General features: G+C 37.5%; 1 protein-coding gene across 1 annotated transcript in view; it reads left to right on the forward strand.

The window, feature by feature from the left end:
* The window catches only part of LOC114480250 (multiple epidermal growth factor-like domains protein 11), a 70,809-nt gene that overhangs the window by 47,292 nt on the left and 8,959 nt on the right, over window positions 1-14,558 (forward strand). Inside the window, exons 15-22 of the mRNA XM_028474218.1 lie at window positions 381-483; window positions 2,169-2,315; window positions 5,589-5,723; window positions 10,151-10,279; window positions 11,184-11,312; window positions 12,401-12,529; window positions 12,608-12,736; window positions 13,721-13,954. Coding sequence (XP_028330019.1) covers window positions 381-483; window positions 2,169-2,315; window positions 5,589-5,723; window positions 10,151-10,279; window positions 11,184-11,312; window positions 12,401-12,529; window positions 12,608-12,736; window positions 13,721-13,954 — 1,135 coding nt within the window. The remainder of the gene's footprint in view (window positions 1-380; window positions 484-2,168; window positions 2,316-5,588; window positions 5,724-10,150; window positions 10,280-11,183; window positions 11,313-12,400; window positions 12,530-12,607; window positions 12,737-13,720; window positions 13,955-14,558) is intronic.

Raw genomic sequence — 14,558 nt, forward strand, 5'->3', positions numbered from 1 at the left:
TATTTTCTGGTCCTAAAACTATCACTGCAAACAGTTCCAGATTTCATGAATCACATTGCTTCTCCTGCATACATTTATTTACATTTCCTCCTCCCATATTTTTGCTCCCCCTGGGAAATCCACTTACTATGCATATTCAACGCGCTAAATGGATTGAGGGCGCATTGGGAAGCGCAGCGGCGGTGCACTCCTGATTCCCTGAGGCTTTGTACTCCTTATTAGCGCGCGACGTGATGTTTGCTCACGTTTTAATACCCCTAAATCTTTAGTGAATCCACCCCAGAGTTCACTGGGACTGGTCCAACTGAGTAATTGTAATTGAAAAATGCAATTTGTCATGGAGGTCAGGTCGGACTCTAACGGTGCATCCATGTTTTCAGGAGGGCTCGTACGGCCTGGACTGCAGTGAGAGATGTGACTGTGTCAACTCCAATGGCTGCGACCCAGTGAGCGGTCACTGCCGCTGCCTCGCAGGATGGACCGGTGAGTCACAGTAACAAGTTAACGACTCCTTTTTATTTATACCAAAAGCTTTCTTTCAGTAAAACATCCCTAAAGAGATATTATTTATTTAGAATCTTTAGTGACAAACACTAATTCTAATACTTCGGAGCATTTAGCGGTTTGTCTGTGTTATTGATTTTGTTTGAGTTGTAGTTGTTGAAATGTCTGTTTTGTTGGTGTAATGTGATCATTATTATCTCAGTTCCTAATTGTCTATAATAATTAAATGTTATTATATGATTGGTTTCGTACTTTTTAGTTTGATTTCTCCAACCCTTCATGCATTGATTTGTGTCTGGCTTTTGACTCAGAGTTATTTTATTATTTGACGTTTATTGAATGGAAACCGGCTTTGTTTCCTCATTATTAATGATAACCAAAGTTTTTTTGTGAGATGGATCGTATTCACTCACACTTTGAAAGTGTGTTAGTGTAGTAGTGGGTCTGAAGAACGACCCCTGATGAAAAGCAAGGCCTCCGAGACCAATGATTTGACACACACACACACAGACAGAAATACACACACGCACACACATATTGAAATGTAAGGCTGATGAAAGAAGGAGACATTCCAGCGAGACACATTAAAGAGAGAAAAGTTTTAATTTCATATAAAACAGTGTTTGTTCGTCTACATGGAAAATGTCTGTCCTTGGGAAGCCTCCAGTCTGCACAAAACTTAAATTAGTTAGAACTTTAAAAAAAAAGGTGCAAACTAGTTGATTTTACAATTTTCCCCTAGTTTTTGTCTTAGTTAGGTGAACGAAGTACATATCCATATGTAATAAAAAAGGAAGCACGGATGGAACCAAACAAACCAAAAGACTGAAAAAAAACACAAAATCAACAATGTACAAATGCAAATGTAATCCTAGAGGTAGTCGCGCATGGGACCAAAAGACTGTTTAAATATTTAAAATGTTTTTCCAAAAAATACATAAATAAATAATACCAATATTTGTATACACATATATAATTAAATGTTCCATCATATTCCATGATTTCTCCTACATTGTTCTTTTTTCTTTTTTGTATCATTCTGTTTTGTAGTGTATTTCACTGATTTTTATTTTTCTGTTTTTATTGTAAAATGTCCTTGGGTGGCCACAAAGCTTTTTAAATAATTGATTAGTTTATTAGTAATTTGATTGGACAAGAGACATTCCATGAGAGCTGATATAGAGCAACAACATCACTTTTTACAGACATTATCACTCCGCTGTTCAGGCCTTCTAATAACAACCTGGTCTTTCTGCCAGTTGTGGACTTAATAATGAAATAAACAAATCACAATCTCTTGTTACTAAATACTGTTGATGAATAAAATGCAATTGTAGAACATGTTGTATAAAAGCAATATCACACTCAAGGTCATGCTGTTGTGTTGAATATCAGCATTTGTGTGATTATCTACGACAGAACCACACCAGTGCTGATATTTACGCTCAACAGCTCTCGTGTGATATTGCTTTAATGTATGCATTTATATAGAGTCTGGCATAAAAGTCAGTGCCATCATTCAAGTTAGATATTTCATATTTAAGTAAAAGTATTACTACATTATACATAATGAATGTATAATACTTATAACAGTACAAATAGAAATAGCATAGTTCAATTTATATGGTGTAATGTAGAATGTGTGTGTGTGCGTGTGCGTGTAGGCGTGCACTGTGGCAGTGTGTGTGAGGATGGGCGTTGGGGACCAAACTGCTCCTTCAGCTGCACCTGTGAGAACGGGGGCTCGTGTTCCCCAGAGGACGGAACCTGTGTGTGCGCACCTGGATACAGAGGCACCAACTGCAGGAGGCGTAAGGACACACACATACACACACACACACACACACACACACACACACACACACACACACAAGCATGTTTTTCTGTTCTTCCAGTTGACGTTCTGCTGAGGGCAGCACTTTGGTGTAGAACAAGGATGGATTACGTTTATCACAGTGGGAGCCACAAAAATGTGATTGTCTGATCCACGGGCCACGTTATCAATATTCATGTTGGTATTTAGAATAAAGAGCAATCTGAGCATCTACACAGGAAAGAAGAAAAGGTTTTGTCTATTTTTGTTGTCAATTTGTGTGTTTTTGAAGTCGGTTTGTGTATATTTATGTCATTATGGTAATTTTGCGTATTTTTTTAGTCATCATGTGTGTTTTTGACATTATTTTGTGTGGTCTTGTTATCATGTTGTGTATTTTTCTGTCATTTTCTGAATACTTGTTGACGATTTTTAAATTCAATTTCTGTATTTTTGTTGTTGTTTTCTGTCATTTTGTGTAAATTCATTTACATTTTGTGTATCTTGGGAGTCATTTTGTAAATGTGTTTTCGTTTTATGTGTCTTGAGTCATTTTGTGTATTTTTTTGTCACTTTTGTGTATCTTCTTGGTGTTACTTTGTGTACCTTTGTTGAGATTTGTGTGTTTTTGAAGTTATTTATTGTGGTCTTGTGATTATGTTTTGTTTGTCTGTCATTTTCTGAATTCTTGTTGTTGAATTGAGCATTTTTAAATTACATTTCTGTATTTTTGTTGTTGTTTCATGCATTTTTCTGTCATTTTGTATGTGTGTTATAGTTATGTGTGTTTTATGAGTCATTTTGGTAATCTTCTTGTTACATGTGTACCTTTGTTGACTTTTTGTGTGCTTTTTGAGTGATTTTTGTGCATTATTTTGGGCTTCGTTTTCATTTCCACTTCTTGACTTACATTGTTTTGGGGAATTGTTTTGATCCGCCTGAGGGTCGCATGTGGCCCCCAGGCTGATGATTTATGTGCTGAAGGTTCTGGAACTTTTCTTTGGAGCAGTTTGCATGTTCTCCTTGTGATGAACACCCTTCCCAAACACCTACAACAGTGCACATTATTATATTTTATTGACATTAAGTATGAAATGACTTCACGTGTACATTTAACCCTGAGGGTGAAAGGTTGGACAATCATTGCAACAGGAACTGGAAATAACTTTTTTCGGCTCTTTATTAAAGCGAAAGTTTGTAAAGCAAAGCGTAGGAGCACATTTTCTCTCTTTCTCCAATTTCTCTAAGTGATAAATTCAAGGCCTTCCTATTCACACCTTTGACAATTATCCTAATTAGAGATGTGCTGCAACATGAGTCGAGGAGCTCTGCTTTCTACTGGGAGGGACATCAATAAAAGCAAATTAAAAGCATCAGGAAGACAAATGAGTGTTCTCCTTCTGTGAAAGCAAAGCAGAGTGGATACAATGAACAGACCGACCTGAAGGAGAGGGCAGCAAACACACCCCCTATTTACACACAGGCAAACAAAGCAATGATTTACATAAAATTCATGTCATCACCACCGTTTATTCACGCCGTCATAGTGAAAGTCAGTGTTTTTGCACAAAAACTGGATAATGCACAGGAAAACAATATTTTTAGATGAGGCTCATTCTCCTGCTGTTTGTATGATTCAATTCAATTCAACTTTATTTATATAGCGCAAAATACAACAAAGTCATCTCAAAGCGCTGAACAAAATATGAAGTCCATAGTAAAAAAGAAGAAAGAACCCAACAAGATCCACATGAACAAGCATTTAGCGACAGTGGGAAGAAAAAACTCCCTCTTTTTTATAGGAAGAAATCTCCAGCGGAACCACATTCAGAGGTGGCAGACATCCGCTTTGACTGGTTGGGGTTAGTGAACGGAGGGACAAACAGTATAGGATAGAAGGATAGTCCATCCAAGTGTCCCAGACTTGAGCCGCGAAACATCGATCAGGAACCGCTATCTCCAGCATCAAGACACCTGAAACAGAAAAGATGAACAAATATGATTTATTTTAAAGAAATTATTAGCTAATAGGCTAGGGGCAGCTAGCCTTTAGCTTATGTGTTCACGTTAGGACACCGTGAGAAAATATTACTGATTACAGCTGTCACTCATTGTGTTGATATTGTCCATGCCCAGGGGTGAAAGTAACAGATTACAAGTAAAGGTATTCACATTACTGTAATTGAGTATATTTCTAAATCAGTCATTTTAATAAGGTCCTATATCATGCTATTTTTCACCCTTTTCCATTTGTTCTAAGAACCCCAACAACATTAGTATTTGAGGATTTTTTTTTACCAAACTCGCCTGTTTTCCAGAGTTTTAGCCTCTGAAAAGTGACTTTCTGAGCAGTTCTAAAAACAGGCTGTTTTGGGGGCTTCATGTATATTCATGAGTAGGCGTGTCTGTAGACGCTGACTTCATGCCTCGCTCTTGCGACTGGAGGGAGATCAGTGATCACCAAAGCGATTTTGTTTTTGCTATCGACACACTGTTGTTTTTGTTTTTACACTAAAACACATGGCTATTTAAGCAGTTATTGTAAGTCTGTCTCAGCGCTTCAGGCTGTGTGTTTATCACAGCAGCAGCAGCAGCAGCAGCAGCGGAGTCAATCAGCTGCTTCAAACACTAACTCGCTGTTAAGTCACTTTCTTCTCCTCCTCAACTTTATTAATTACAGGAATAGTGCATTTAAGGTGATAATCATTTGTTTTGACCAACCTCTGCATTGCATTGTGTCACAAACACGTCAGATCAAGTCAATGGTGGTATGAAGCGATATAACGGTTACTAAAAATGGAACCGCTCAGCGCATTGAAAAATAGCTTGCGTGGGCGTGGTTTGTAAGGGGCGTTGCTTGTACTGTACTCGCAGCTGCAGTTGGATATACTTGCATTTGGTACTTACACCGGCAGCAGGCACCTTCTGGAGGGGGCGGTTCAGACTTTGGTGATGTCACTAAAGTTTTTCAGAAGAGGGCAGAGCAGCAGCTCAGAGAAAATGATTAGTGAGGATTGCTGCAAGAAGGATAGAGATGCAAAGAGAGGCTCCTATTAGGGTACCTTCACACCGAACGCGACTGCAGTCACTTCAATCGCCCCTGATGAGTCGCTTGAACATAGTGATCATTCCATCACTTCATCTCTTCAGTGACGTCATGACCAGGGAACTGTGTTGGGAACCATGTTTGAATTATCCACAGAGATTTATTTATTTATTTATTTCCCTTGAATTTAATCGTCCTTCCTTCTCGGTTGTGATTTCCCTGCAGATTGCTCCCCAGGTTTCTACGGCCATCGATGCAGTCAGTCGTGTCCTCACTGCGTCCATAGCGATGGGATGTGTCACCACATCAGTGGACACTGTGAATGTCTCAACGGCTTCTTCGGCTCACTTTGTAACCAGGGTAGGTGTCCTTTTCTCCTGCATTTTCCAAATTAACCCAACATCTAACTCTGTTTCTGTTCAATTTCACTTCTTAAAACTACAACTGAATATATAATAATTTGGTTACTATTTATTCATATTATTGCTCTTATTGTTATCATTGAATATTTTTTTTAAAAATGGAAGGAAACCCAAAACAATTTTTTTTTTTATATCCCAGTCTGAACTAAATCAAATGTTTCAAACATGGTTTGAAATCCATTGAAGTCCAAACCCTGGACGCCGTTTAATCCTGACTCAGTCCAAACCGCAGGTCCCACTCATAACCCCAATTTAAAGGTTTAGAGGAGGATTTTCCCATTTAGAAAAGAAACGCCCTCTCCACTTTTTGAAAAAATGCACATGCGCAACACTCTACCTGCTCCCAAGAGGGAACGCCTATTAAACGTGTGCGAGAGAACGTGCACAAGCCCAGGTTTCCTCGTGCACAGCTCTGTTTACAAGTTGGTGTCGGCATCGCTCATACAAGCTTACTTTCCAAAAGAAGATTTGCACTTTTCCCACTATATCAGACACACTACCGGCAAGTGAAAAGTGCGCAGCAAGCGAAAACTAGCTAGGGATGAACACTTATGTAAACATATCACCAGAATGATTGACAATCAGGAGGACCAATAGTCTACATCATTTATTCTCAACTGGTGGGTCGGCACCCAAAAGTGGGTCGCGGGCCTGTACTTGGTGGGTCGCAGACAGCTGGTCAAAAATAAATAAATACTCAATGTCTTATGTTGGACTTGTCTTTTATTTTGAAAGAAACGTTTCTTTTGACTGACATGCTGTGAAATGCATATTGCACAGGAAAATTTATAGATTTATTTTTTAAAAAAGATAATATGTGTGTTTTCAACAGCTATTTTTGAAAAACTAAATTTGGTTGGTTGAATTCTAAAAAAAAAGTGTGAGACCAGTTGATAACCCCTGGTCTAGATGATCCACCTGGAATTTGAAGCCAAAATAACATCCTCCACAATACCTTTAAACACCAAAATACAAGCCTGCACATGTTAAAACAAAAGTTAGTATCTAAGTTCAAAACCATTTTAAAACCAATGAGAAACAGAATTAAAAGCTAATGTTTACTCTGAAATCCAGACAAAGTCAAACACTCTAACAGAATAGAAACATGATCAGAAACACTTTGTGATCTGTTCGTTTTAGACCAACTATGAACTAATAATGCTAACCACACCAATCTAGAATCGTTCTGACTTCATTTCGTCTGAGATGGAAGTTGTAGTTGAAGTTAAAGTGATCGGACGAGAGGAAGTTTAATGTTATGATCATCAAATTACAGGATTTGTTGCTAAGGCTACATTTATTTAGATGAAGATGTCAAAGGTAATTCAATCTTTTTTTACATTTTTTATTTTCATTTTGTGAGAGCATTAAAATACAGTGCACACTTTCAAACACATACATTGGTACATATTTTACCGCTCACATATTCTACGCTACAAAACAAGGAAGAAAATACAGACGGTCAAGTAAATGACTTTAGAAAACGGGAAAGATATATATAGTAAATAAAGAAAGGTCCTCCAGGGAGATTTAGAATACAATCATAAGTAATACAAAGCAATCGTTGAGGCCCAATAAGACATCCAATAATAAAGTGTACACTCAGAATTACAGTCATCCATCCACTCCTTCTGTCTGTGATAGGTTAACGTATCTGATCCACAACTTAACAAATATGCTTTTCTGAAAGCGAAAAGAGAATTTAATCCTTTCCATAAGTACAGTAAATGTCATTTACTATATTTATCCAAACAGGAAGTGTGGGTGGGTCAGGGAGCAACCAGCGTCTTATAATTGCCTTTTTACCAGCAGTTATCAAAATAACAAATAAGTATTCATCACCTCGGTCGACCGATGAGTCTAATTTACCTAAAAAGAGTGTGAGAAACTGCATGGGTTGATTATTGTTAAATATAATTCCTAACACTTTGTGATGCTTTGTCCAGAAGGATTTAACTACTGGACATTCCCAAAAAATAAGCCAATGATTGGCAAACTGGTGTCCACAATAACTCCAGCACGTAGCGTCCCCTCCAGTAAAACGTGCTTTTTGTTTTGGTGTGATGAAAAAAACTAACCATACACTTCCATCTGAATTCCCACCACACTAGGGAGCTGGTGCGTCTCAACTGGGATTGGCAAACGTCCAGCCAACGTCCCTAACATATCCTGTACTGTGGGAGTTTTTAGACAATAGGCCTTTATAGAGTCTGGAGATGACACCCCAGCTAGATTTACCTTGATAAGCATCAATACAAATGACCAATATGGGGTCACTAAGGTCTGGTTCTGGTGCTATGCTTGAATTGGTTACGTACTGTACCGGGAGGAATCTATAAAAATTACTTCTTTCAAGGCCAAAGTCTTCCCTCAGTTTTTCAAAGTTTTTAAGTCCTTTTTCTGTAACAGAGTGCTATGTCGTTATCCTTTAGAAATCCATGATTTAAATGTTTTATCTTTTATGTTAGGCTTAAACTCAGGGTCAAAAGCACACCATTGAATTATATGTAACTTGTCAATTAATTTATATTTCTCTCTCATCATGTTCTGCACTCTGATCCATGGGTTTTATACCTTTTCTACAAATCTTCCCAGATGTTTGTGAGGTAGAACAGCTTGTATTGTCGGGGTCAACACCATGAGTTTAGAGTTCGATATGTTACATAAATTCATAAGGGGTCTAATCTGAGCTGCATTAAAATAATCTTGAGAATTAGTTAAAGGTAATTCAGTTTGACATACTCAGGTGGCAATTTGGTGTAAAGTAAGTGCTTCCTGTTGATGCTTTTACTTTGGAAATTAACTGAAACGGTTGTTACCTGACAGCATGTCAAGTATCTTCTTTCATTGTAAACTGTAGCAGGTTAAATATTTCATGTTTGATCCTCATTGGAGCTTCCATTGTGTGAATAACTATAAAGTCAGAGGAAATGTTTAAAGTCTGAGAACTGTCCCTTTGGTCCTGGTCTGGATGTGTCATCGACCTGACGGGTTTTAATGTTGCGGAAATGAAGTGTGTGTGTGATCCTTGGGGAAATGTCTGTGTTCTGCTAATTACACTAATAGAGAACGCTCCTGATTTACATCACACGTGCTTTGATCCAAACTCTGCGGACCATTGTAACATCTGCCTAATTCTTACGTAATATACTGGATTTTTAATCTTCATTACAGCGATAGATCACATTAGATTATCCTTTAGGGGCCAACACACTATTAAACTTTAGTTGGGTGTAGTAGTTATTATCTTTGGCTAAATGATTAAATAGATTTTCTCTACACAGTTCTTGTTTATACAACTTAAAAATATAATGAACATAAATCATGTTAAACTTTTCAGGTAACTGTTTACTTTCTAGTGTAAAACTACAGGTGCTTTACCGTCATCTACTGAAAAAAAAAGATTATTTAGACAAACACAATGTCATCAAGACAATTCTAACCAGTAAGCAGAGAGGATAACATTGCTCCGCCCCTTTAGCGTTAACCTTGCAAGTGCTAAGCTAACTAAAATATGTGGGCCTTTTGAGCATTTTTTTTAAATTCAGCGTTCACAGAAACAGATTTATTCCTTATGCCTGTTAATAAATAGTAAAATTCCTCTTTCAGTTAAGAACTTTTCATTAGGCAAGGCAAATTTATTTGTATTAAGCGCATTTCATATACTTAAGGCAATTCAATGTGCTTTACATGATTAAAAAGTGCAACAGAAAACATTAAACAGTTTAAATCAATAGAACATTAAGGTCAGCAGTAAAAACTTTAAATCAGCAATATTATGAGTAGAGAAAAAGAGTGACTTGATTTAAAAATGACCATAATGCACTTTGTTTGACATTATTTGTTAAATTTTTTTTCTGCTAAAGCTGTGTTATTAATGAAAGTCAAAATGTTAGAGGAAAAAAGAATTACCAAGCAGTAGAAGTGAGCAAGTCTATTATATGCGGAGTGTTGTCTGTTCTAATGGAGTTGGACAGAAGAAGTTAGTGTACTGCTCTGTGTCGCTGTTTGTTAGTGAAATGTAGCAAAATGTGGGCCGACATATTATAAGTCACGTGGTCATTAGGGCTGGGTGATCAGGATATTTTTCTTCAAAATGGTGATATATGATATTAAACGTGATATTTTTAACTCAATAAAGTCTTATCAAAAACACTTTTGGATTAAGTTTGCTGATGCACAATATGTGCTACTTTTAACTTTTTTTCTCCCAAAAGGGACAGCACGTGTGAGTGAGTTCTGTTGTGTGGCGTGTTTAGGGGAAGGTCTGGGTTAGGATGAGCTCAGAAATCCATCTAATTGTAGTGTAAGCAGCAACTCCTAAAATGAGTATTTAAATATGTCCTAATACTGTCCTCCCTGCAGTCTGTCCCAGTGGGAAGTTTGGGAAAGCGTGTGCGGAGGCGTGTCGCTGCACTAACAACGGCACGTGTAATCCCATCGACGGCTCCTGTCAGTGTTTCCCCGGCTGGGTCGGCAGCGACTGCGCCCAACGTAAGATCACCAACACTTTCACTCTGCCACACCTCAGAGATATGACAATGAATATGACTAATGTGACCATATGTTCACTTTTAAAAAAGAGGAGACTTGGGACGACCTCAGCATAATCAAAGTACTCAATGTTTTCTTGAATCCACCGCAAAATACAATATAATAAATAAATAAATTGTTACTGTCCGTAAGGTTTAAAAATGAGTTTCTCTCTTTATAACAAATACTTTAAAATATTACTAAAGTCCTTGGAAAATCTCATATAAACCTTCTTAAAATCTCAGTCATTGAAACAATGAGAAACATCTTGTCCAAGAAATTTTAAATAATGAAGGAGAAAAAAAAAACCTCAAGGCTTACAGAACATTAAATAATAATGAAGTATACACTTATTTATTACATTACATGGCTCCATGCTGACTCTGAGCTTTATTCTGTCTGTTGTCTGTGGAGACGGGGAGGTGAGGAAGTGATGCGGTGTAGACCAGATGATGGAAAATTTACTTTAACTTCCTACATTCTAAGTTTTTTAACATTTTTAAATGAAATCCACCAGTATTTGGTCTTTACAATTTTGTCAAAACAAAGCTACATCTTTAATTATTCAGTCGTGTGTGTGTAAAATCACTACATTGACATGATACTAACTGAAAAGAGCAACTCCAAGCATTCAGAAACTGCTGTAATTTCTCCTATAGAAAAAATATTAGCGAAGTTACAGTCATTTAAATTAACGTGTTCCCCTGGATGCGTTCAGGGTCCCTGGGAAACCCGGACATTTTGATGAGTTTGTAAAAAGAGGACATGTCCAGTCAAAAGTGGACGTATGGTCACCCTAAAATTTATAATTTGTATGTATCTGTGTGAACATACTGTGTTTTTAAAGCAGTAATTGTGTGTGTAGCGTGTGCTCAGGGCTCGTGGGGTCCAGACTGCATCCACACGTGTAACTGCCGCAACGGAGCTCAGTGCAGCGTTGCAGACGGGGAGTGTGTGTGCGGCGCCGGGTGGACCGGACTCTACTGCACTCAACGTAAGAAACACAAGCCCTCTGCAGAGCTGCACCAGGAAACATCAGGATAAAAAAATAAATGAATCAACATTTATTTATGTATTCATGCACAGCAGAATTTAACCAAAGTGATTCACAAAATCCTCCACCCAATGTGCTCAGTAACCAAAGAACGATGAAACAGGAAGAGTTTGCATTATCATTATGCATTCAAAGCCTTCATAAATAATCAGTTTGCTTTGTACTGGTACTCTGCTGGTCTGACCTGAGAACTATTAGCCTCTGACAATAACCTGCAACACAAAGTGAAGACAGTATTCAAATTATCTAACTTATTTATTCCAAAACTGAACTTTTTCTAACATTCACACTTCAATTTAACTTAAAAGTTTGAGGTTTCCTTATTTTTATCAAAAAATGAAATTATTGTGCAGACAGTGATATGGAAGAGCAACATGACAATATTAGTAATATAAAATACATAAACAACAGCATAAAAAACCTCTTTATCTTTAGTACAATGGTCACAGTTTGAATACTGTTATGAAAATTAAATGATAAAATGCTTCTTTTTTTTTTTTTTTTTTTTTTACTGTTCTGAGTATTTAGTTAAAAAAATTACAAACTCCACTGTTTTTTACAAAATAATACTACTAATAATTTCACAAAGTTCCTTTTGTTTTTTTTATTTTTTGAAATAATATCTTAAGGTTTCATTTATTCAGACAACTTTTTTTCAGGAAATTTGATCTCCTGACATGTTTCGACTGCCAACTGTCAGTCTTCCTCAGAGGCATCTCGTGAGACTGACAGTTGGCAGTCGAAACATGTCAGATCAAGTTTCCTTAAAAAAAAGGTTGTCTGAATAAATGAAACCATAACATATTAATGCTACTAATAATAATCACCTTCAAAATAAAAGGAGGATATTTGTTTCCTTGTTCTGGTTCAGCTAAAAATGCCTGCGACCAACTGCAAAAATGTTGAGACCCTGTTTTTGTCATTTTAAAATTTCAAATAGACTGATGATGATGATGATGATGATGATGATGATGATGATGATGATGATGATGATGATGATGGAGAAGAGGGGGTCCGTGTATCTGCAGGCTGTCCGACAGGTTTCTTCGGCGCTCAGTGTGCAGAAGTTTGTCGCTGCCAAAACGGAGCCGACTGCGACCACATCAGTGGTCTTTGTTCCTGCAGGACGGGCTTTATTGGACAGAGCTGTGAACTCAGTGAGTCCTACACACACACACATTCTCACAGTGGGACACACACACACAGTCACACACGTCCCTTTGGTGTGCACACAGAGTGTCCTGCAGGAACGTTTGGCTACGGCTGCCAGCAGCTGTGTGAGTGCATGAACAATGCCACCTGTGACTATGTGACGGGAACGTGTTACTGCAGCATCGGCTTCAAAGGAATCCGCTGTGACCAGGGTGAGCTGCACTGCACAGCGTGTCATGACACTTCCTGTAGAAAATTACTAATGAAAGCATTAAAAATACTAAATTAGAGAAAAATACACAAGATTGCTACACAATACACAAAAATAACAGAGAAACGTACAAAACGACATGAGAAACAACCACACGACACCAAAAACACACACACTGAGAGAGAATAATACCAACAACACACAAAAACACAATAGGCGAAAAATATAATGAATAATAAAAAGAACAGACATCAACAAAATGACACCAAAAACACACAAAACAATGATAGACATGATCTTGAACATGAATTGAAAATGTAAGAATAAGTGTAGAAATAAATCTGTTCAGGAGGCACAACATGCTGTCACTCATTCATCCAGTCATTATGCTCTATAGTTGTTCTTTCACTGAATTCTGTGCATAATGTCTATGTCAGACATACGGGGGTATTACAATTCAAAAGTTAAAGAAAGGGGTACTTGAGCCATAAACGTTTGACCAACTAATTCAGTTGTAGCCCCTCCAATTACATAATTTCAACATCAGTAATTTTAAATTTCAAATTGTGGAAAGAACTATTAATTTTTCAAAAGGATGCAATTTTCCTCTAATTATTCCACAACATTTCCCCAAATTTAATTTAATTTAATTTAATTTAAAAAATGATCACAAAACCAAGGACATTTAGGTGAAGATCTTCCAATGAATGATATCTGTTGTTTATTTTTTTGGATATTGTCAGTGCCTTACATTCTTTATATATCATTTATATGTGGAAGTGCAAACTAAAGCACAATAATATTAAAATGACTACTTATTCTTTATGTCAAACTGGTCTGTATTTGGCCCGTGACCTAAAATGAGTTTGACATCCTTGCTTTATCACAACTGTTTTCACTTGATCTTTAAACTAATTTCAGACTTTTTCATGAAATCCTGTGACTTGTAACTGAGCGTGCCTGTCTCCCCCCCCCCCCCTTCCAGCTGCCCTGGTGATGGAGGAGTTGAACCCTTACACTAAGATCAGTCCAGCTCTGGCGTCTGAGCGCCACTCTGTGGGGGCCGTCCTGGGAATCGTCTTTCTTCTGCTGCTCATCGTGGCCATGCTGGGTCTGGTGGTGTGGTTCCGGTACCGACAGAGGGAGAAGGGCCCCCACGTGCCCAGCGTCACCTACACTCCAGCCCTGCACATGAACTCCACCGACTACTCTCTGTCAGGTAAATGGAGCATGGCTTCTTCTCTCCCCAGGTCACTGCTTTTCCTCCTCCTGCAGCTGTCGGTGATTCACTGATGCACCAGTTTTAAGAGGCGGATCCTCAGAGTTGGCTGATGTTATTGAAACAAACTCTCCTTTAGAAAGAGATAAACCACCACACTTTTCTCTGTCTGATAGACGTGAATCTGTCAAACTGAGGCCTCACTCTATCGACACCTTTGTACAAATAAATGTCATCATTTGTAAAAACCTCCTCATTTATTTCAGAGACAAACAGACTCCACGGCAACGAGCTGCTGCAATTAATGTGGTGCAATATTTTATATTCATTACTATTTTTTAGTACAAAATCATGACTTATATCACAAAATTCTTACTGTTTATTCTGAAAAATAGTCACAAAATTATGAATATTTTCTTATTACAAAAATGGTGACCTTTTTCTTTTAAAAAATGTGACTTTTTTTCCTCAAAATTGTCAATGACATTTATGTCACAAAATTATTAATTTTAACTTACAAAATGAAAACTGTTTTGACAAAATTATGACTCCATTCGCAAACAAAAATGTGACTTTTTATTGTAAAAATATGACTTTTTAGTCA

The sequence above is a fragment of the Gouania willdenowi genome, chromosome 3 (genome assembly GCF_900634775.1).
Source record: "Gouania willdenowi chromosome 3, fGouWil2.1, whole genome shotgun sequence".
NCBI lineage: Eukaryota > Metazoa > Chordata > Actinopteri > Blenniiformes > Gobiesocidae > Gouania > Gouania willdenowi.